At 48.7% G+C, this 23,163-nt stretch overlaps 1 protein-coding gene across 7 annotated transcripts in view; it reads right to left on the bottom strand.

Moving 5' to 3' along the window:
* Window positions 1-23,163, bottom strand: part of ITSN1 (intersectin 1) — a 182,514-nt gene that overhangs the window by 50,786 nt on the left and 108,565 nt on the right. For 5 of the 7 annotated variants that reach the window (XR_005065676.1, XM_037040584.1, XM_037040582.1 and 2 more), the window contains 8 exons: window positions 21,887-22,014; window positions 17,098-17,327; window positions 15,209-15,330; window positions 13,572-13,586; window positions 6,040-6,287; window positions 4,128-4,287; window positions 873-1,078; window positions 66-148 (listed from right to left, as the gene is read on the bottom strand). Coding sequence is in view for 6 of the 7 variants with exons in the window: in XM_037040584.1 (XP_036896479.1) it covers window positions 66-148; window positions 873-1,078; window positions 4,128-4,287; window positions 6,040-6,287; window positions 13,572-13,586; window positions 15,209-15,330; window positions 17,098-17,327; window positions 21,887-22,014 (1,192 nt within the window). In the remaining variant the exon portion in view is untranslated. The remainder of the gene's footprint in view (window positions 1-65; window positions 149-872; window positions 1,079-4,127; window positions 4,288-6,039; window positions 6,288-13,571; window positions 13,587-15,208; window positions 15,331-17,097; window positions 17,328-21,886; window positions 22,015-23,163) is intronic. The other 2 variants (XM_037040583.1, XM_037040585.1) reach the window with 1 other exon arrangement.

The raw sequence follows: 23,163 nt of genomic DNA, 5'->3' as shown, positions 1-23,163 counted from the left end.
ATTCCGTCTGTCCCATGTGACTTCTGCGGCCCTTTGAAAGGACGAAATTTGAGCCCGGTCCTCACCTTCTCCCAAGACGGCCGGCTTGCCTGCGGGGGCGGCTCCTCTCTTCAGGCTGACAGGGCTTTCGGAAGAACTGGACTCCATGCTGAAAGGGGGGGTGGAAAGGATTGTAATTTTTATCTTCAAAGAAAATAGTACAAATGATGTTGATTTTTCCCTTTTTTTACAACTGCTTAACGTTTAAAACTTCGAACACGCTACAGCTGAAACACACGCGGCCCGGCACCACCCGGAACAGCCCTGCTCCTTGGCACCTCGCTCTGCTGCAGCAGAGCCGACGCGGGTCAACTTCAAAGCAAGACTGAGGTGCCCGGCTAGGACCCGTGCTGTTTTTCTCTCCCCACAGCTCAGTTTGTTTGGAACATCTGCGTGACTGGGGTAATTAGACAGCAGTCTTGTTAAGGGTTCTCGTGACACGGTTCCCAATGAGAAAGATAATTCACTCTTTCAGGTATCTCCCTGCAGGCTCTGGGCCTCCAAGTGCTCACGCGTATCTGGGACAACAGTGAGTGCTACGCCCAAGGAGAGGCACCAGTGCCAACAACTCCACCAGAATGTCCCAAGTCCCAGAGAACTCCCTCTTACAGGAGTTAACGAAAAACAAGATGTATAGGCTTCCACAAAGGAAGAAAAAATGAGCACTTGTTTGTAAGAGGCTGCATCCTTACTCACAGGCGCCCTAATTTTTCAGTTTAAAGATCCAGAAGACAAAAGAACCCTGCAACCCCTATCAGAATCAGAACTGTGCAACAATAATTTAATGTCTAACACTGTTTTCATGTCAGAGAAGCAGATAAACACAAAAGTACCTTGTCGATTTCCTTATGGGCCCTGAAATGAGCTTCACGTAAGACTTGGGGAACCAACCCTTCTGACCTTGAACTTCTCCAAACCACCACATGTCTTGCTGTTCCAGGACGGTGATGACATCATTTTTGTTAAAATTCAAATGGTTGTCTTTCTTGGCTCTCCAAGGGTACAGGGCTTGCGCCTGCAGCCCCTCCACCTTTTCGCCCTTGTGTGGAATGACATAAGGAGCGCTTGTTACGCGTGATCGGCTGTGGTCCAGGCGGCGCGCGTGGCGCCTCCACTCCAGCAAGCCCCCGTGGACACACACAGCCGCGTGCCCCGCTACAGAGCAGCACGGGCTGCAGATGCTTCGCTGCCACTCAGGAACGATTTCTTTTCGAAAGTGGTGACGAAACCTGCAGCCCATTCACAGAGCCACTGTCCGGCCCCTAGAACTCTCCGGTGAAACAAGCCAGGAGGCCACCTTTATTCTGTTGCACTTGGCTGTGTGCCTTTTATGTTTCGGTTCTACTTTAACTCCCAAGTTGCCCAGGGCATCCCACCTCCATTTCCAATCTGACGTGGATGTCTGGTTGAAGGCTAACGCTGCAGGAGAGGTGTTATGAAGTCCCGAAGGATGAGGAACTGGTACCTTAGTTGAGGAGACACAGGGAACAGGCGCTGCTTGCTTTAGTCCCTGGCTCAGGAGAGCAGCGGCCTGCTTAGCCTGAGTCCACTGCAACCCCTGTTTTTGGACAACCATATGCAAGACAGTATGGGGCACAAACATGAATAAAACGCCAACTCTGCCTGCCCAAAATAACTTCGGATAAAACTCAAACACTATAAAAGGGGATGGTATGATATCATTAGCAAAGAAGTCACAATTAACGGGGAAGGGGAGATGCAAACAACTATAAATACCACCCAGCAGGAGAAATACACTAGAGAGGCTCCAGCTATTCACGAGGGGCAGGGGTGGCAGGGCAGAGAAGAAAGCTGGAGGGGCTCCGTCTGACGGCAGCAGGACCACTTCCTACAGGGGTGGGGGGAGCTGAAGGGGCGCAGCCGGGCCTTGAAGGAGGAGGAGGATTTGAGAGCTAGGGCTCTGGAGGAAGGGCACTGCAGGCCGAGGGCAGGGCACATGCAAAGGGCCCACAAGGAGAAGCACCGTCAGGGGGTGCGTGCAGCCCAGTTTCACGGAGGGGTACAGGAGGAGGTGAGGCTGGAAAGGCAGGGTGAGGCATTTATTACTTTTTAAAGACTGTAACACAGAACCATTGTAAAACACAGGTCTGTTTTCAACAGTCTACTACTGAATGGATGGGAACAGGGTAATGCCCAGAGACAGCCCATTCAGCACCAGTTTGTATTTGCCTTCAAAGATATTTGCACGTCGACACTTATGATTACATCTGATGCACTGAGAACTCGGGACAGGTTGAATCATTTCAGCAGCCACGGGGTAATGTCTACATCCTGCTCTATACGGTTCTTGCCTTCTTAACCCTATTTCCACGCCAACTGTGGAAATCCTCAGAACTGAAACAGTTTCTCAGAACTGCCAACACCCCCAGAAGCACCTGTCCCTCACCCCAACTTTCCTCCCTCACACTCCAGGGAGGCTCAACAGCTGCCCCACCCTGCTAGGGCTCTCCCGGCTCTGCGCTGTCTGATCCGCTCAGCCACGGCCACTGCTTCTCCGACAAGAAGGGCCCCCAGGCCATCATGTCAACTGCAGGGCTACTGCAGAGTCTCACTCCGGTGAGTCCTGCCTAGGCTTGCCCTGTCTGCCTTTCTACATAATGTGCCCAAATAACCCAGCAGGGGTCAGGCAGAACTTAGACTCCGGTTAAATCCCGGGTCTGTGACCTACTAATTTTGTGACCGTGGTAACTATTTAATCTTGCCAGGCCTCATTCTCTGCATCTATAGAACAGAGATACTTTCTTTAAAAGGTTGTCAAGAAAGTTTAACAAGACCCCCCACCAGTGTTGCGGCGACACTAACCACAAGCGGTTAGTAACCCTGAAGTGGTTAGTAACCCTAACCACAAGCAGCGGCCTTCACTACACTATTTCTAGCCCCAAACTGTGAAAGGTCACTGGGGAGAGCTGAACAATGTGCAACAACCAGTCACAGGTTCAGGTTCAACTCAACCGAGCAGTTCCACCCTCCTCTTCGCTGAGCTTGGCCTGCATGCAGCCTGCAGCCCTCAGGGCCCCTCCCAAGACTCGGCCAGGAGCGCGGCCTCACCGGCTTTCCATCCTGCACCTTCCTCCAACCTCTCTCCTCCCTCCCTCTCCCAGGAGAAAAAGAATCCTCTTTTCTGTGTGTTAATGTGTTTCTACCTCACACCCATCATATTCTCTTTTACTCATCGTTCCTCTCCCACCAACTCTTTTGGTCTTTACCCCTCTTCGGTCTGCTTTGTCTTGCTAGGACCACAACCCTGGACCACACGAGCACCGCCCCCCTTTCTGGAAACAGCCCCCTCCTCCTGCACTGAGGCCCAGGACCAAAAGGGCACCCTCACCGACTGCACAGTTGGGACGGACACAAGGAAAGGCACGCCTGCCATGAGCACCTCTTCTCCCAGCGCACAGAACGCACACGCTCCCCTACTTCCCATCTTCCCCTACTTCCTCTCTCCTCTGAGGACCTCCCACGCATCCTTCGGTCTGATCCACGTCCAGACGGGGCCCCAGGTGTCCCCCTCTCACCTTCAACTTAACACGCCCGACACCCAACTCCTCCCCTGACTGAAAACCAGCTTCTCTGTCCACCTCCCTTGCTTCTCTCGAAGGTCGAGTCTGGTTCTCAGTCGCAGACACCTCTCCACCCCTGGACTCCCCTGGGCTCCCGCGGCGCCCTGACTCCACCCTCTTTCACTGTGGTGCTGTCCTGATGCCGTGTGTGGGGATCTGCCCAGTTTCCCGGAACACACTCTGGTTTCTGATCCTACAGCCTCCCCCTCGATGCCTGCCGTCTGGTATGCCAGCCCTCTCCTTCCTCGTAAAATCTCCCCATTGTTCGAGAGGTGGTACAAATGCCACTTCCTCAGTGACGCTCCCCTGAACGACCCCAGCAGGAGAGGTTCACCCTCCCTCACTGTTCACGACTCAGTCCAGGCTCCTTAAAGCCGACTGGACGCCAGCTGGCCCAGATGCATTTAAGGAGGCTTCCTTCTAGATGACACAGTCCCCAGGCACTGGCCAAGTGTGTCGGTACCCTACAGCATGCTAGGTCCCCGCGCTCTGAGCCACTGCTTTTACCTGGCCTAAAACAGGAGACGGAGAGGAGCCGGTGGCCGTGGCTGGAGTGAAAGCTGACCTCTGCCGCACCTGGCCGGCACTGGGCACGGTGAGCGAGGGCTGGGCCGCCCAGGCGTCCCAGTGATCAGTTTCTGGTTTCTCATTCGTGGTGGTGGGCCACCTGGAACGAGACGCATGCCACCATGAGTAGCAGGTACTTCCAATGCACCAGCTTTTCCCCACAGTAAACACAAACCCAGGACCTGGGTGGGGTTTTCTAAAGTTCAAGGATAAGGAGGGGAGGAAAAATCACTGGACTCGGTGGCGTCCGAGCGTCCCACGGTAACAATGAACCCCAGGCAGAGTAGGTATCTCTGAACCTGGGTATCTTCACTGGTAAAATGCGAACAGTATCCTGCCCCTTTGGTGGCTGAGAGGGTCCCGTGAAATACTGGATGGGAAGAACTTTGTAACTCCAAAGCACCAGAGAAACACCCTCACCAATCATCACAGTCATTTGTAACGACAGCTAAATCAGCAAAAAAAGAAGTTCGACACCAGGTGAGAAAACACACCAGGCTGGTAGCCGGTGCCTCTTCGCACCCTTGGCGATCCCGCCCACCACACAGCAAGCCCTGGGCCCCAGGCCCACACGCCAGTTGTCCTGGATCTCTGGGACAGCTTAATTCTGTAATGTTAAATAAACACACCTGAGACTACAGATCTACATGAAATTCACTTTTTACAACTCTGTAAGATAGAAACACAGCTGAAAATCGAGACAATTCCTCTGCTGGGCTGTGCATCCTGATTTGGGTTTGGAAAAGGAGACGCCCTTCGCTGTGGCCGGAGACTGTGCAGCACACACTTTACGAGGAAGGGCCACGCTGACTGGATCCACGAGAAACAAAACGTGGCATTTGCCTTCTATTTCAGCCTGTGCCTTGGTTTAGAGACTCAGCACTCCTCAGTCAAGACCAAGAAAGGAAGGGAGAGTTTCAGCTTGGGCTCATGCCAGCGAACGCAGATGCCAGAGATCAGACAGGGGGACTCTGTGGGCACGCTCAGCCGCTCACACGAAATCTAAGTGGGGAACACCTGCTATTCCTCACACGCGTCCCTGCGCTTCCTGCCGCCCTTGGCCATCAATGCCCCTTATTTCCTCTTTCTGAGCCGTCTGATCTTTCTCCAGCATCTGACTCCGTGTCTTCAATTTTTTTCTTCTGAAAGATGGTGAGACTCTAAACAACTGGAACACTCACTCGAATCATGTGCACCCGAATGCTGGTGTAGAGTACTTCTAGACAACTGCACATCTACACAAGGTCCTGTACCCGAGCGTGTGGACAGAATTTCAGCTATCCTTTCCTCCCTTTGCCTATACCTATTTTAATGCCATTTCCTAAAGACCAAGGACACAGCACCAAGAGTGGTCGTGGCCGAGAGCACAACCCTCTTCCCTCTCCATCCACTTATTTGTACAAAATGGATGAAAAGGGAAGCTTTAAAAGAAACAGCTTTCCCTCTTCCTCAGAACCACATGACTGAAGTCAATTACTGTTTTTGTCCAAGAAATGCTATTTACATGCAGGACATGACTGAATATTTGCTGACAGATGTGGACATCAAAGAGATCGTTAGGAAACTGCAGTTCTCCATTTCTTCCGGAAGGAAAGCGACTGACAGATGACCAAACGGAACGAGAGAACAGGCTTCCGTCCGCAGCGGGCAAACCGCGCTGAGCAACGGCGCTCCAACATCTGTTCGAAGCACGACACCCACCGCTTGCCAGTGGAGCAGTCAGACAAAGTGGCAACGAAAGCAAGCCAGCTTCTCCATGTGACGTACAACCCCAAACGGTGACAACACCACAAGGGAAAAAGGTCCCTGAGCAGGGATTCCAAGTCACCAGCAATAACACAGCTACACGTACGTGGAGCTGAAGTCGGCCCAGTTGTTGGGGGTCGCAGAGGGCTCAGCAGAGGTCACCACCGGAGGCGCAGGGGTCTCCCTCACAGCCACCTTGGGTGCAGGGGTGGAGGTCAGGTCTGTCACTGGTTTGACTGGAGCAGGAACCTCATTTTCTGGGATTTTCTCTGCGTAGTTTGCAGGAAACCATCCAGTCTTTCCTTTCAATTCTCCTCCTAGCCATCCCGGCTCTCCAGTCTGGCTTTCGTCCACCTGCAGGAGAGTCACGGGGTTTAGTTTCAGTGGGACTGACCCGTAAAGACACCAGACACTCTACAGAACAAGGCCCCGAGTCCCGACAGACTGACACGCGGCACAGATGGCTCTGCATCCGACTCAGGCCGGAGCCTGGAGAGACGCCTCTAGCCCCTGGCTCTGGACAGACAGGAAGCACTACATATAGTTCCGGCTCTTGCCCTCTGTGCTTCTTGGCCCTTTTCCCCTCTTTCTAACCCTGGCAGTTCAGAGAAAGTGCCTGAAGTCCTTCCGCCCCTGGTTTAAACTGCTAGAGCTATTTTGACTTGGAAAGTGATCTGACACATTTCATCACTCAAGAAGTCACATAAATATCACAAGTAATTTGAATTGGGTGATTATTTAAAGTTGAGAGCAAAGGGTGCAATCAATATAAATTTAGTACTCTAAAAATCTGCGACAAGAAAGGAGTCATTCGGCCTACGGACAAGAAAGATGAAAACCACAGCCTTAGCCAGTTTCCGCCGGGAGCAAAGCCGGCCGCTGTGTCCAGCCTCTGGAAAGCTCTGCAGATACATGGTGGGAAAATTAAGAAAATAATTATTTATAGCAACAATTTTTATTAAGGTCCCATAGTTTTCCTTCATACAAACTTAATTTTAATAGTCATGAAGTACATACAAGAATGCAGAATTCTGCTGTTTAAAAATTTCAGAGGCTATTTATTATACCAAGTGCTTCTAATGTTTGCATTGTATTTCAATTCTGACTCAAAAGGACTCTTCAAAGTCAGCAGAATGATTCTACTATTTTATAGTATCAACAGTGGAATGAGTTTAGAGGACAGTTACACTCACTATTAGAAAATTATGTGGACCACTATAAGTCAAAATAAGGGTCTATCGGAGACCTGATCTTATTCGAATCCCTTAACATACTATTGCCTAAGTGAACATTTAACACTTCAGTGGACATTAATGTTACTTTTTAGAAATCACAGAAATGAATAGGTAGGGTCTTAACGATTTCGAAAAATTAGCAAAAATACCAGTTTCCCAACCCATTTAAATATTCAGTAAACAACCAACCAACCAAAGAGCAAAGAGCTGCAGAACCGAACACCCATCTGTGCTCCATGCAGCATTGGTGAGAGGTGGGACATCCATGCACCTGCCTGCATGGAAAAGGCTGCGGGACAGGTGGCGAAAGTGAACACTCAACTGCCGCTGAATCCTATGCATCCTTTACCAAATAGTCAGTACGGAGGGCGCCCGATCCTGCTGCCCCATCTGGGAACCTTTTGTCATGGGTGAAAGCGATGTCTGAAGTGAAGCATTCGCCCAGTGGGAACTGCCCGGTGCAGAGTGCAACACCCTCAGAGGTTCTCCACCTCGCCTTCAGTTCGTTACTCTGGCTGACACTGTGCCGCTGTGAACACACTCATCATCGACCCCCCGCACCACGCTGCTCCTTCCATTTTCTCAGCAGCCCCAATAGTTTCTCTACATGAGAATTTTAGATAACATTTTCTACTTGGATCTTATTTTAATTATTTTTAAATATACTTTTAAAAAAGATTTTATTTTTTAGAGAGAGAAAAAGGGAGGGAGTGAAACACTGATCAGTTGCCTCTCACATGCCCCCAAATAGGGACCTGGCCCACAACTGTGGCATGTGGTGTGACTGGGAATCGAACCGGCAACCTTCAATTCACAGGCCAACCTACAACCCACTGGGCCACATCAGCCAGGGCTACTGGATCTTATTTTATACTAAACTCAAATGGCTACATGCCTTTCCTTCCTCCTTTATATTTACTGGTGATATTAGGACACATTTTAACTTTGCAGCTGCTTTGCCCTGGTAGCATAGCTGTTTTCAAACCAACTTGTGCCAGGGCCTCCACAACTTCTCAGGAGGTTCAGCAGTCATTCTGGGGCAAAGGTGAGAGGCCAGGCCAGGTGAGTCAGGAGCCGCAGCCACTCAGCAACAGTCTCCAGATGGCAAAGCGAGGATCAGGGGCAGGGCCCGGCAACTGGACAGCCCCAACTTAAACGGCACTTCTCCAACTTATCAACTGGCTCACTGGGGGCCAGCCCAACCTCCTGTTGCCTCGGCTCCGTCACCTGTGAAGTGGGGATGGCAACAGTACCTGTCTGCTCCGGCTGTTGCGAGGGCAGTTGCATATTTAGAGCGCTGCGTGGCACACGATGAGCGTTTAGTGGTGGCTTGTTCAAGCCACCTCTCCCGCTGTCCAGGTGCCTGCACTGCGGCCCTCTGCCCTGGGCTTCCACTCATTTTAAAAGCCTGGCCTCTGCTTGGCCTTCACCTTGGGCAAGCACCTCCGGTTCTGCATATGGGGGGTGCCCTGCTCTAGAAACCGGGTCTGGCAGGAGCCTCCGGCCAGCAGTAATGCCTTAGAGCTGGGGGCGTCAACCCCTGCTCGTGGCCTCTCTGGAACTCCTCCAGGTCCGTACAAGCTGGACTTCCTGGGATGTCAGCTGCCTGACCCATATCCTATGGTCCCCCGAGATACAGGGTCTTTTCTGGTCAACAGACTTCTGGCTGACCCGTCTACAGCTGGATCAAAGCCCCGAGGAACGTCCCACTCTGTGGGCAGGTCTAGCTCCCAGCCCGCAGACTGACCACGCCCATTCCTGTCCCACAGGACAGAAGGTGCCTCCCCTCCAAAGGTGCTGTGCCAACTTACTATGGGCAAAGGCTGCCCACGACTTGTACAAACAAGAACTTGCCCCTCCCTTCACAGTATTTCACTTTTAGCCAAGAAATTCCCTGGTCAACTTTGACCAAACAACAGTCTCAATCAGTTGGATTTATTCTTAAGGGATTCATTACTTTTTATGACTAATTACGTTTTCATTTTTTAAAAATTTTTTTATTTAAGCCAATGTGCTCCCCTTTCTTCCACACCAGAGAACTCTTTCTTTTCTTTTTTTTAAATATTGTTTATTTATCTTTAGAGAGGAAGGGAAGGAGAGAGGCAGAGAAACATCAATGTATGGTTGCTTCTCGTGCATCCCCTGCTGGGAACTGGCCCCTGCCAGGAACTGGCCTGCAACCCAGGCATGTGCCCTGACTGGGAATCGAACCGCGATCATCTGGTTCGCAGGCCCGTGCTCAATCCACTGAGCTACACCAGCCAGGGCTCACGTTTTCATTTTAAGGTTCAGAGAACAAAATAAAAATTCATTCTTCACATTAAATTAACCAGTTAGAGAAAGCACAAAGGTTCTCACATGGAAATAAGAAACATTTCTTCCTGAGTTTGGGAAACTTTACCCAAAATGTCAACCCAATTGTGGAAAACCATTATACAAGGTTAGGGTAGAACCAGAAAAGTGGGGCCTACAAACTTCTTTATAACACAGTGGCCACAATGTAGGCTTGGACACGAGTACAAAAAGTGGAATCATCTGTTGGTGGCTATAAACCAGAGGGATTCAAAAGATTAACAGCGTTGGTCTTAATACAGTTTCACGTAACCAGGCCCACAGAGCCGCCTCCCAGCATCTGGGGTCATCACAGTGGGAATCAGCCACGTGGGAAGAACAAACTCCAGGCGCTACCTACACACCTGGGAATATGCCGCGAATCTAGAAAAGCTGAGTACACGCTGTGCACTGCAGGGCACACAGTCGGAAGCACACCGTGGCTGTCAGGCTGGAGCCCAGAGACACCACGTCTCTTTTCTCAGTGTTTTGTGCTTCACAGCTGCCACCGTCACTCGGGAGGTAGCATCACTATGTCTACAACCCCCGACTTTGTCACAGAAACAGAGAAGAGCAGCACCCCCCCTCCTCACAAGCACGACCAAGGCCGGGCAGAGCGGACAAATTCACGGTGTGGATGGACGCACCCCAGCTCATAAGCCGGCATCCGCTGAGCATCCGGGAGCAGCACGTGTTTCGTGAGCTCGCCAGCTGGAAGTAGAGGGCTTCCCTCGAAACTCCTGGGTGAGGATATTAAATTGCTTTTTGAAGCTCCAATCTGGAGGTTGGCAAATTTTTCCTCTGAGTGTCACATTACTCAGCTCTGCCACCACAACAAGAAAGCGGCTGGAGACAGTATGTACATGAGTGAGCCCGGCTGTGTACCCACAAAACTTCCTACCACAACAGGCCCCGGGCGGACCTGGCCCAGCCCTGGAATCACGTGCGTGTACCAGCCCCTCTACACAGCCGCAATACTGTGATTAAATATTACTAAACAAGCAGCATTCAGATGTTAAGCTTATGAAAATCTAAGGGAGGCAGAAAAAAAGGGTAAGTTTAAAAAGATCCTCCATCAAGAGAAGAAAAGGCAAAACCAGGTTTAAATTGGTATGAGAGAAAAGCTGAGTTAGAAGACAGACACTTTCCAGAATGACTTGACCTACTGATGGCTGACAACTGCTAAAAAGTTTCCTTTTGGGGGTATTTTAAGAAGAGGGTAGTTTTCAGAACTAATGTAGGCCTAGTCCTGACAAGAAAGAGAGATCAGGTTTTATCAGCACTCAGATCAGTAGTTCCCGAATCTAAACCCCAACGGGATCACCTGGAGAGGACGCTAAGCCTGTGCTCGGACTGGCTGTACCCGAGACTCTGGGGAGGGGCCTTGGACCGGTTCCTCATCGGCTCCCAGAGCAGTTCTGATGAACTGGGTCCTGCTCCACCCAACCCTGCTGACCGACCCAGCCAGCCCGTGCTCAGACACACCTCGGCCGGACGGCCGCGGGCAGAGGTCTTCTTGTTCCTCACGCTATTCCACCATGTTCTACATGGCAAGTTTGACTTATCCACACCCCACACACTGGGACCTCCAGACTAGAAGACAGGCCACAGATTCTCCAAGCATCAAAACCTTAGCTGTCAAGGTCAAACTCAAGTATGAAACTTCCATTCAGAAGTCTGAGCAACTCAGTTCACTCTGATTCCTGTTCCCCTTTCAAACTTGTGGCAGAACCAGTGAGTGACCACTGAGGAGCTTCATCACCGTCTGGCTTTCCCACACGCTTCTGCCTGGTTTCTAAAAAGATTTTAAATCCAAATGGCAGACATCATCTTCTATTTCTCTGCATTATCAACATTTAAAACAGGACTGTGTCTAAGATATCACTTTAATTTGTTGACCACAGAAGAATATACTTTTGGAGAAAATTGGGCTGATAATCAAGTTTTTTCAAAAGCAAAACATTTTTTCTTAAGCCCTGTCCAAGACTGCCTACATTAAAAAAGAAAACATTGCTAGACGTCTAAACCCTAACAGGTTGGCTACTTCTCAAAGGTGCTTACGCAGCCTGAGCGTGTTAGGAGGACAGTGTTGAACTTATGCGTGAACCCTGACCTATCTAACCAAGAGAGGTTGACAGTGACATTCTAATGACATATCTTTGAACTGTTTTTAGTCCTCTCCTGAGGTTATGTTTACTGATTTCAGAGAGAGGGGAGGGAGGACAAAGAGAGAAGAAAAAACATCCATCGGTGCCTCCCATACACACCCCGGCCAGGGATCGAACCGCAACCTTCTGATGGACATACAATGCTCCCACCAACTAAGCTACTGAACAGGGCTATATATCTAACTATGTATTTTTCAAGCTCATGTTTCTTACAGCAAACTTCATGAAATAACAAAATTGTTACTATTACATATCAACTTTCTCTTTTTTGCACTGATTGTTAACCTCACAAAGGTAGCATGGTTGTGTGTCATCTGGGGGGTCAAGCCCCACTTTGTAATAAAAACCGAAGACCCCGCTCCTGCCCGTTTGGCAAGCCAGCAGCAGGCTCCACGTCTCCTCGCGGGTCTGGAACGCCCAAGACAAAGCGAACGCCACTCCAGCCCGGGCAGACGTCTCTGTCACACTTTTCGAAGCTGGATTTATTTTTTAGTGGCTTATTAAAAATACAAATGTTGATTGCGAACCAAAGGATTGTGGTTCGATTCCCAGTCAGGGCACACGCCTGGGTTGCAGGCCACTTCCCAGCAGGGGACCCACGGGAGGCAACCATACATCGATATTCTCTCCCTCTCCTTCCCTTCCCCTCTAAAGATAAATAAAGAAAATCTTTAAAACAATACAAATGTTGATACATTTGTAAATATGACAATACTATAAAAGTACATAAGATTAAAAAAGCAAGCCTCTCCCTTCCTGCCCAGCGCTAACCACTGTTAACAGCTTGAGGTCTATATATCAAGACGGTTAACTACACATACACAAACATTCGAATATACATACATAGTTTTTTACTTAACCAAAACCCAGTTATATTCTTTATACTGCTTCTGCTTTTTTTCCACTGGAGAGCTTATTTGTATATGTAGATGTAGGTAATTTTTTTGCGCACCTTCATTCCATTCCTTGTTTAGTCGTATTGTTATTTACTTGAACTGCTCCCCTCCTAAGGCAGCACTGGGCTGGTCCTTATTTCTTGCTCCCAGCAGCGCTGCGGTGAGCGCCCGCGCACACGTGTGCTTGGGCATGTGCTACAGAACAGCCAGAAGAGGGAGGTGATGGGGTTTTTGAGAATTTTAAGTCTCTGTAGAAACTGCCGATGACTCAGTCAGCTCACGCAACCACACCGCCAATGTCTACATCCAATTTCCTGTACTTAGCAAACTTGGAGAGCATCGAACTTTTACATTTGCTCAGTTGAGGAACAAAAGTATCTCATTTTTTAACTTGCATTTTCCTCATCACCAATGCAATGAAACATCTTTCCATTTATTTTAAAAATTATTTGCTTTTCTTTATCTGTAACTGTCTCTACATATCTTCCACCAACTTTTCTAAATTGTGGGTTTCTTTCATATTAACTCTTTGGAATCTTTATATAATGTGGATATTAACCTTCTGTCTCTTACATATTTTGTAACATAAACGTTTTACTTTTTTATATAATCTGTGTCATGGATGGCTTCTAGTTTTAATTTACAAAGGCATTTCTTAGCCAGATAACTATTCCAATACTCACACCTAAAAAGTATTTTTAGAATTGTATCTTTTATGCTTGACCCACTTGAACTTATTTTTGTCCAGGGCCTGCGCTAGAGACTGGACTCAGTGCCGTGCCTGAGACAGAGCCTTCAAGTCGGTTCTGACGCGACGTCTAGCACAGAGGGGCCTAGGACACAGACCTGCTCGCCTTCCTGCACCCCCCCCCCTTTTTTAAGTACAATGTACTACGTTTCTCTACCACGACGACACCCAAAGATACGTGTGCTCACACAGAACTAAAGTGACCGGGAGAACAAAACATTTACCCAGACGCAGACCCCTGACAGTGACAAAGCACTTACCCAGTCCCCTTTAACCTCCACCAGGAAAGCGAAGGTTTGAAAGCAAGGCAAAACAGATGTTTAATGTTTTATTCTCACAGCAAATCTAAACTCAGCTCATCTAATCAAGCTGGCGTTAACTAGCCAATTTAAGGAAAAGGACTCAGTATTACTGTAAAAAAATTATGTTTCAAAAAATTAGCAGTATTTTCTTACTAAAATACAGATCTGTAACATTTCCTTAGTGTAACACTTGTAACACATCCTTATCTCAAGGAGAGAACATTACTTTTCTGCACCTTGTGTTGCAACAAGTCCAATTACAAAAACATTAGACTTTTTTTAAAAAAATGGTGTAATAAGCCAACTTTGGAACAAGGTCCTATCTGATGTCACACACAGCCTTCATAATTTCTAGATTCCTGTTCTTGCACAGCATTACATAATTCACAATTAATGCACTTTAAAAGGCACGCATTTTAGGTTTGAGGTAGTGTGGCTGAGGCAGCCGCAGGCCATTAGAAAAGAGGACGGAGCAAGTAGGAGGAGGTGGAGAAACTGTAACCCTGGTCCCTGGCATCACTGCTCAGGTGCAGAGAGGTGCCCGCTCCCGCAGAAGCCAGTTCTTTCTGCACAGGCATGAGGCTGGCACCCAGCACATTCAGGCACCCAGAAACCGTGTGCTGAAAGGACTGGGGTGTATCTGAACTTACACCCAATACTGAAGTCTCGGTCAGATTCCGGGCCTTGGCCTTCACTGCCCTATATCCAGCCCACAATTAGAGAAAAAGTGATCAAGAAAATGGGAAAAGGGGTTGACCTCCCTGTTCTTTCCTTATATTTTGACCCATTAAAGAGCATCTACTCTAGGCAGAGACCCGATGTACACACACAAAATGCATGGGTGACAGTATAACACCCTTCTGTACTTCGACGACATGCAGTCCTGGTATGGGAAACATTTGTCTCAATTCTGCACTTGCGTAGTTCTGTTAAAATGTCCACCCATCCCTTCTGTTTTTTAATGCTAACAGTAATGCAAAGTTGATAACTAGATGAACAACTAATTTCTTTCAGAGAATAATTTAGTGGACCACATTGCTATATTCTTTCTTAAACTGGTTCTTGTAGTTTTAGTTGCAATCATAAGATCACATTTAACTAAGAAAGCAGATTAACTGTATTTTATCCACTCCTCTTCACACAGTTCAAAGTTTACACCATCAAAGGGGGGAAAAAAAAGATGCTTTTGACTTTTGACCTAAAGACACAGAAGTTATCATTGGCAATTATAAAAATAATGTGAGCATATTTTGCATTTAAAACTTCATTTTTAAAGATGACTCACAGTATGTAAATTGTAATCTCAACCCAGAAATTACGGTATCATCACAGATTTACAAATAAGATAACACTGTAATACAAACCCATTTTCCTTCACAGCTCTATTTTAAAGTAATGTCAACAAATTTTTAAATGTCTTCTTTCAGTGTACTAGAAAAGGAAGAAGAATATACTTCAGAGCCTATACTTCAGAGACCCAGATGCTGGATTACTGGAGGTCACTTCCACTGACGACTTCACGTTGTCTAGTCAAGTCCAAAGTCAGGACGATGCTGGTCACGAACGGAAACACGCGTCACTGGGGTCGCTCTTACCATGACTATGTCTCCCGGCTGGATGGTGATCTCGTCGTGACTTCTGGACTCAAAGGGGTACAGTGCGCGGTAATACACCACCTTCACATCCTCCTGTGTGGAGATCGTGAGCGGGCCTTTTTCTGCTCACAAAAAAGGGGGTGGGGCAGAAATGGAAACAATGAAACATCACACAGAACACAAATGCGTGACGACGAGCCGAACAACCGTCACCTGCACACCCGAACAACCCCATCCATTCCAGGGGTTTCTGGCACAGGCACCAAAGGCCGAGGGAGCCAAACCCAATGTCACACCTCAGACCCGCCGCAGGGTGTTAGTGAAGCCTCTACACAAAGGTCACCTCAGTGCCATGTGCAGTGGGGCTGAGGCCCTGGGCTCTGCCCGCCGGCTTGCGCTCCGGCACGGCACACTGTGAGCACCACGGCCCTGCCCCACCAGGGGTGTCCAGTACAATGAAGCAGTTGTACTTCCAATGGGACCTGAAGTCTGGGTGAGCTGAAAGACAGTCCTTTTGGGAGAGGGCCACACAGCACAGCTTTCCACGTGAACAGATGTGGGAACAGTGATGGTTAGGCTCCGAATGCAGTCTTATAAAACCCAAGAGCCTATTTCACCAAGAAGAGTTCCTACTCACAGTCCCTGGTGAAGTTCGGGGATGAGCCTAAGGACAGGTCCTAGATGAAGATAACTTAGATTTTAAATGAGATAAAATTTAAAGAATGCATGCGAGCAGGGGACAGTTCGGACCCCAGTTAGTGAAGACGACTCGCAGCCCTCTAAACTGCTCCGCCCCAGCGCTGACGCGCAGCCGCCCTCCCTGGAAGCAGAAAGAGGAGGACGCCGTGCCGCTGTGGTCTGGGAGCCCACTGCTGTGCAGCCTGTCCCACTGCCCGAAGGAAAAAGTCCGGATACCGGGAGGAAACAGAAGGACCTTAAACTAACTGCCCAAGATCAAATCATGGAAAACTGGTTTTCCCATAAAGCCCTAGGAAAACACCTGTCTCCACACGGCCCAGCGCTCTGGTGCGGATCTGATGACCGTCGGGGGCGGGGTGCGCTGTGAGGCAGGAAGGCGGCGGCCCCAACTCGGAGCCCTCCCCCCGCCCCCGCCCACTGTGCCGCAGGAAACAGGCCTTTAAGGAACAGTGCGTTTCTGTCTTTCCGGTCAGTGTACCAGTAAACAGCACGCTGACAATCAAACAAATAACGTCAGTGTAATTTACCATACAAAAACAAAGGCAGTTACTTTGTTCAGCCAAGTAGAATCTGCAAAGCAGTCCAGCATTATACAGCCACATGAGAATTTTAAAAATACATTCTAGTTTGCATCCAATATGAGGGATGTTTTCTAGCAATTTCAAAGTTTTCCATTCATCATCACTTCACAAGAAAATTTATGATCAAAGGGCAGAAAACAGTCACACCCCTGAAAAGGTGAAGACCACGGCTTGATGCGGGCGGCCTGAAGACGGTGAGTGTCATGTCGCACAGGCACGCAGGGGAGGTACCGCTCCCTGCTCTGGAGAGCGCCCAGGAACTCCCAGAGAAAGTAATGGAGAACAGGAGAGGCCGGCGGCAAGCTTAGGACCTCCACCGGAACCCAGGCGTCTGAGTGCAGAGGCCGGGTAATGAAACTCCCGCACTGTCATTGGCAAAAGACCTCTGAGGCCAGTGTAATGGCAGCCACAGGCTGGCACGGTGGTGGCAGAATTAAGCAGGGCCTAATAACCCTACAGAACGAACAGCTGCACTGTCCCAAAAAAGAAGCCTGACATTGTCACCTCTATTAATACAGCTAGGACAGGGCCTGACTACATAGGGGCATGTCTCAGGAGGGTGTGAGAGCGCAGATGACTTATTTTCTAGAACGTTTTGGCCCCTGGTACCTGTGGTGGACCAGGGTGCATGGCCAACCGGCTTGGCTGGTTCGTGGTGTTGCGGGAAGAGCCGGCCCAGCCTGTCCCGCGCCTCCTGTCCGCCTCCATCTTCGCCGTCCTTCTTCCCGGCGCTCTCCTCCCTGTCGAGTTTTCCCTCCTCGTGGAGCTTCCTCGGCCGCTGACGCTCGTCATCCTGCTGTGCGCGCGCAAGGCACTGCCTGTCCCTCTCCTGTGCTCGCCTGTCAACAACATGCTTAATTGCGGCAAGGACACGACTCCAGGTTAGCACACAAACCGCTCCACCTAGTCCACGGGGAGCTCCAGACGGAGGGCTCCGAATGGACGACACGAAGGCTCTCGGGGGCCCCGTTCTGGGTGGGTGAGACCTCGTGATTCAGAGAAACACAGGAAGCATTTCTCATGTAGCTTATCAAATGATCAAAATTGTATCAGAGATACTGTTCCATTTTAGACTTCCGCCATTTTAGACTCCAAGATGGAGGCATAGGTGGAAACACTGTGCCTTCTCCCACAACCAAGTTTGAATACAACAAAGGTTTGGAGAACAAAGACACAGCCAAAGGACAGAAAATTGAATTATACGGAAGTCCAACTACATCTAACCGTTCAACGGGGACGGTAAGAGGGGTGGAGCCAGCAGCGAGCAGGGTCGGGCAGGACAGATCCCCCGACCTAGACGCGCAGGCAGCCCGGAACCAGTTGGGGTGCGGGGCAGACTGACCGCGGTCCCACATTTGCGCACAGTGAGACGGACCACGCAGGCCCCAGGGGGCGAGGGCTGACGGCGGTGGCGCACTCGTGTGCAGTGGGACAAAACGCATGGGCCCGGTGACAGCAGCAGCTACGGCACCAGTGAGGGCCACAACGGCAGGTGGCAGACGGGACGCCATATTCCCTCTTTGACCCCGCCCCCACATACAGTGTCACAACCAAAACGAATTAGTTGCCCTGCGCTAGTGAACCCCTTAGGGCTCCGATCCTGCTATGAACAGGCACGAACAGTCCAAAAGATGGCGCAAGAAGAACTCAAAGCCCCAGAGCCCATAACTCTCAGCGACCAAGAAATAGCGAACCTGTCAGATGCACAGTTCAAAACACTGTTTATCAGGATGCTCACAGAACTGGTTGATTATAGTCACAAATTAGAGGAACAAATGAAGGCTAAACTAATTGAAATGAAGGGAGATGTCCAGGAAACCAACAGCGAAAGGAAAGGAAACTGGGACTCAAATCAATGGAATGGACCAGAAGGAAGAACGAAAAATCCAACCAGAAAGGAATGAAGAAATGAGAATTCAAAAAAATGAGGAGAGGCTTAGGAACCTCCAGGACATCTTTAAATGTTCCAACATCCGAATTATAGGGGTACCAGAAGGGGGAAAGAAACAGCCACGAGTGGAAAACTTATTTGAAGAAATAATAAAGGAGAACTTCCCCAGTCTGGCAAAGGAAATAGACTTCCAGGAAATCCAGGAAGCTCAGAGAGTGCCAAAGAAGTTGGACCCAAGAAGGAACACACCAAGGCACATCATAATTACATTAGTCAAGATGAAAATGAAGGAATCTTAGAAGCAGCAAGAGATAAGGGGACAGTCACCTACAAAGGAGTTTCCATCGGACTGTCAGCGGATTTCTCAAAAGAGACCTTACAGGCAAGAAGGGGCTGGAAAGAAGTATTCCAAGTCATGAAATCCAAAGACCTACAGCCAAGATTGCTTTATCCAGCAAAACTTTCATTTAGAATGGAAGGACAGATAAAGTGCTTCTCAGATAAGGTCAAGTTCAAGGAGTTCATCATCACCAAGCCCTTATTATATGAAATGCAAAAGGGACTTATATAAGAAAAAGAAGATGAAAAATATGAACAGTGAAAGGACAGCAAACTCACAGTTATTAACAACCACACCTAAAACAAAAGCAAACCAAGAGGACAGCTAGATCAGGAGTGGAGCCATAGAAATGGAGATCACATGGAGGGTTAGCAACAGGGGAGTGGGAGGAGGAGAAGGGGGCAGAAGGCACAGAAAATAGCATAGATGGTAGGTAGAAAATAGATAGGGGGAGGGCAAGAATAGTGGGGGAAATATAGAATCTAAAGAACTTGAGACACGTGGTTATAAACTAAGGGGGGGAGAATGGTGGGGGAGGGAGTGTGCGGGTGGAGGGGAATGAAGAGGGGGAATAGAACAACTGTAATGGTATAATCAATAAAATATATTTAAAAAAAAGAAACACTGCTCCATTTTAAAACTGGTCTATAACTGCAAAATGACAAAGTCATAACACATGTGGGGACATGGCTTCCATGAAGAGAAAGGACACCCCATCCTGAAGTGACAAGAGCAATGGGGTGACTGAGGGCACACCGTGTTCAAGGCACACGCAGAGCTCCCCAGCACATGGCTGAGAGCAACGGGTCATCATGAGCCCTTGAGGTAGTGACCATCCATCATAAACAGTGACTCCTGAAGAGCTCAGTGAATCTTACTTCTTCGTTCTTGTTTTTCAAAGCCGGTGACACGAAGAGATCACTGCAATTTAATGGAGGCCTTGAGAATTACGACCTCATTAGCCTGGAACTCATAGGAAAAGATGGGGAATGATTTTACTCTTGTTCCGTAAAATTTCATAAAGTCAGAAAATACTTTAAATGCACACTTTAGGGGAGGAAGAAATAGGGAGACAAACCTGTACAGGCCAGGTCCCTCTCACACCCATCCAGGGACCTGGCCTGTACCCCAGGCATGTGTTCTGACTGGGAATTGAACCGGAGACCTTTTGGTTTACAGGATGGTGCCCAACCCACTGAGTCCCACTGGTCAGGGCTAAATGCACACTTTGAATGCAACGAACATGCACTAATAAATGATATGTTAGTAACAACACACTTGAACTACATTTACCCTCACACTGGGTAGGCAGGGTCTATCACGATCACCCATATCACACAGATGAAGAACATCAGGCAGAGACACTAAACGACTGTCCCACAGCCACACCCGCCTGGGGTTTGATCCCAGAGTCCACACCCTGACCCATTGTCCTGTGACATGGCCACTGCACAAAGGTCACCTCCCAGAATCAGGAAACCCCCACTGGAACTCAATACAAGCAAATAAAACTTTTATTCTCCACTTAAAAAAATATTACACTTATTTCTACTCTGTATCAATGGAAAGACGTAGTGCAGTAGAATTCTTACAATTTTAAAGGTTTTATTTTATTTATTTTTAGAGTGGAGAAGGGAGGGAAAAAGAGAGAGAGAAACATCAGTGTATGGTTGCCTCTCATGCGTCCCCTGCTGGGAACTGGCCTGCAACCCAGGCATGTGCCCTGATTGGGAATCCACCGAAGACCCTTTGGTCCACAGGCCGGCGCTCAACCCACCGAGCCACACCAGCCAGGGCTTACTCACAATTTTAAACCATTGTAAGAAAGCAGAAAAAAACTTTTTGGAGCGGTAGGGGTGGTTAACTGTTAATCATGACAACAACAAAAAGACACAATAAAATCTGCTTTAACATCTTCTTCTAATAAGGGCAGTCACATTTACAGGGCATGGCCACACAGTTTCTAAAGTTACATTCTGGATACTATTTATCACATACCTGTAAGCACAAAATATAACCTTTCTGTGTTACAGTATTTTGTGCTATTTCTAGCCTGCAGGAATGTGCAAGTTCCGTGTAGCATACAGTGTGAGTACTGAGGCGTTTCATAAACTCTGAAGGTAAGAGAAGGACGGGTTAATCAGCACATCCAGGGAATTAATCCTGGCTTCATAACCCTAACCCTGCTGCCAAGGAAACCAAGCCTGTTCTTTACATCGGTTTGAGGCCGTACCCACCTACCCATTGGCACGAAAACACACACACACACACACACACACACGCAAACAGACAAACACCAGAGTCGAAACCCCAAGAAGACCCAGATCAAAAACATGCCCCACTCCGGGCGGTGTAACTGAGCTCCGCCCACTGAAGTCAGTGACCTGCCTAAACTGTCTGCTTCGTCATCTTTTTGGTCTAATTTCAATAATCAAATTTTACAATTTATACTACATCATGGGGATATTTGGTCATTTTTGTTTCTCGGTGTCTAATTTATTTTTATTTTTATTTACTTGTTCTTTAATCAATAAATTACAATGAAGTATTTTTTCTACTACCATTTAATCCCCTTATATCCTCCTCCCTACTTAGTGTCTAAAATTAATAAAGTTTAAGAAGCAAATACCCAATGACAAAATCAGACACACCAGAAGTTGCAAAATGTCTACAGTCTATTGCAGAAAGTTACAAGTAAAAACCACAAACAAACAGAAACAAGAGTCTATCCTAAGCAGCAGCAGCAGCAAACGTCCTGCTTCTGTGCTCACATTTACTCTGCAGCTGAAGAGAGAAGAAAGGAGAGTCTTTCCGGAGAAACCCTGGGGGCAGACCCCCCCCACTCTGGCCGCCACTGCTATTAAAGGGCTGTGAACTGGAAAAGTATTTTGGTCATTGGCATGCAAATGAGCACACCAAGTGTCCCAATTTCTTTGGATAATTCCACTTATCTGCATAGTGGTGACTTAGGTGAGCTCTGGGAACCAACCCAAAACTTCAGGGGTGCTTACATGTGCAAAGATTTGCACACACGTGTGTTTGTGCGGACACACGTGTCCGGTGCTGGGGCTCTGTCTGCAGCAGAAAGCCCTTGGAGAGGCGGGGCAAGGAGCAGTGAGTACTCACGGTTCCTTCCAGACAGGTCCGCAACCTCGGAGAAGACTCACCTCTGGGCTTCCTCCTTCTGCTTTTCCAGTTCGGTGATCCTTCGCTCCTGTTCTCTCTGTTTCAGCCTTTCGGCCTCTATGGACCTTTGTTTCTGGAACTGCTGCTTGTTATGCATTTCTCTTAGTTCCTATAAATAATGAAAACCAGGCGATGCATGAGGTGACAGGCACTGCCACCGTCGGTCTGCGGGCACACGGCTACGCGCGGTGGAGAAGCCCACACGCTCAGGAGGTAACATTTCAGATGTGACAGACACTAACTGCACACGCGGACACGGCCGATCTGCGCGGGCTGAGCAGGACCCCACCACAGTGAGCCCCCCACAGGGCATCACTTTCCGTGAGGGGCCAGTGAAGGGCACCAGAAGCCACACTGCTTGAGACTCAGCAGTAACACAATGGTTTTAGGATACAGTGATGACCATGAATACAACGTTGAGATCTTTCTGACAATGAGTCCACACCAGTTTCTACTGGCTTTGAAAATACACACATCTCTGCTCACACTATCCCCATTAAAACCTCACCTCCTTCTGCTATGCTGCCTTCGAGCAAATGGACACGCCTCTGCTCCACAACCTGCCTTCTCCCCCACCCAGGGTCCGCCTGTCTTCGCACCACCTCTTTCAGAGGGACTTTTCCTACTGAAGTCATGCCTGAAGTTCTCGGCTGCCGCGCACTGACCCAGCAGTCAGGTGGAAAGGAAGAGGGATGACTGCATGGTTGCTGCCTCGGACCCCATGTCCCCACTGGAATTCAGCCCCCAGAACAACAGGGATTTCCTCCACAGGCTACTGAAAATACTGTGCATTTTACGGTATGTTGAATAGTCAAGTCAGAAGTTTAAACAGTTACCAATATGAAGAACAAAGAAGTGTCGGTCAAGGGGACGCCCTGGGATTCCACAGGAGTCAAGCGGTCGGTCACTAGCAAGTCCAGTCCCAGAACGCCTCCCACTGTGCCAACAGTAACCCAGTGAGTTGAAGTGTCCCGCAGAGCCCGGAGTAGGCTTCCAGCTGACTTCCTGCTCTGACTAGGGTTGGCCTCACCAGTGGACAGCCCAGGGGTCTGCATGGTGAGATTTAAGAACTAAGACCTGCCCCATGTACTCTCGTTTTGCTCACTGGCAAGTTCACATAGGTAGGTTTCTTCCTGCTTTAAGTTCCAACCTTTAGGTTCATTCAGAGGTTGAGCCACAAGGACAAAGAAGGTATCTGTAGGACTTCCGGCCAAGATGGAGGCGTAGGTGGAAACACCGTGCCTCCTCGCACAACCAA

This window comes from Sturnira hondurensis, unplaced genomic scaffold (assembly GCF_014824575.4).
Source record: "Sturnira hondurensis isolate 20B ecotype Veracruz unplaced genomic scaffold, ASM1482457v3 Scaffold0002640, whole genome shotgun sequence".
In the NCBI taxonomy this organism is placed as follows: Eukaryota; Metazoa; Chordata; class Mammalia; order Chiroptera; family Phyllostomidae; genus Sturnira; species Sturnira hondurensis.
Note: the sequence above shows the minus strand (reverse complement) of the source record. Positions and strands in the feature narration are given on the sequence as shown.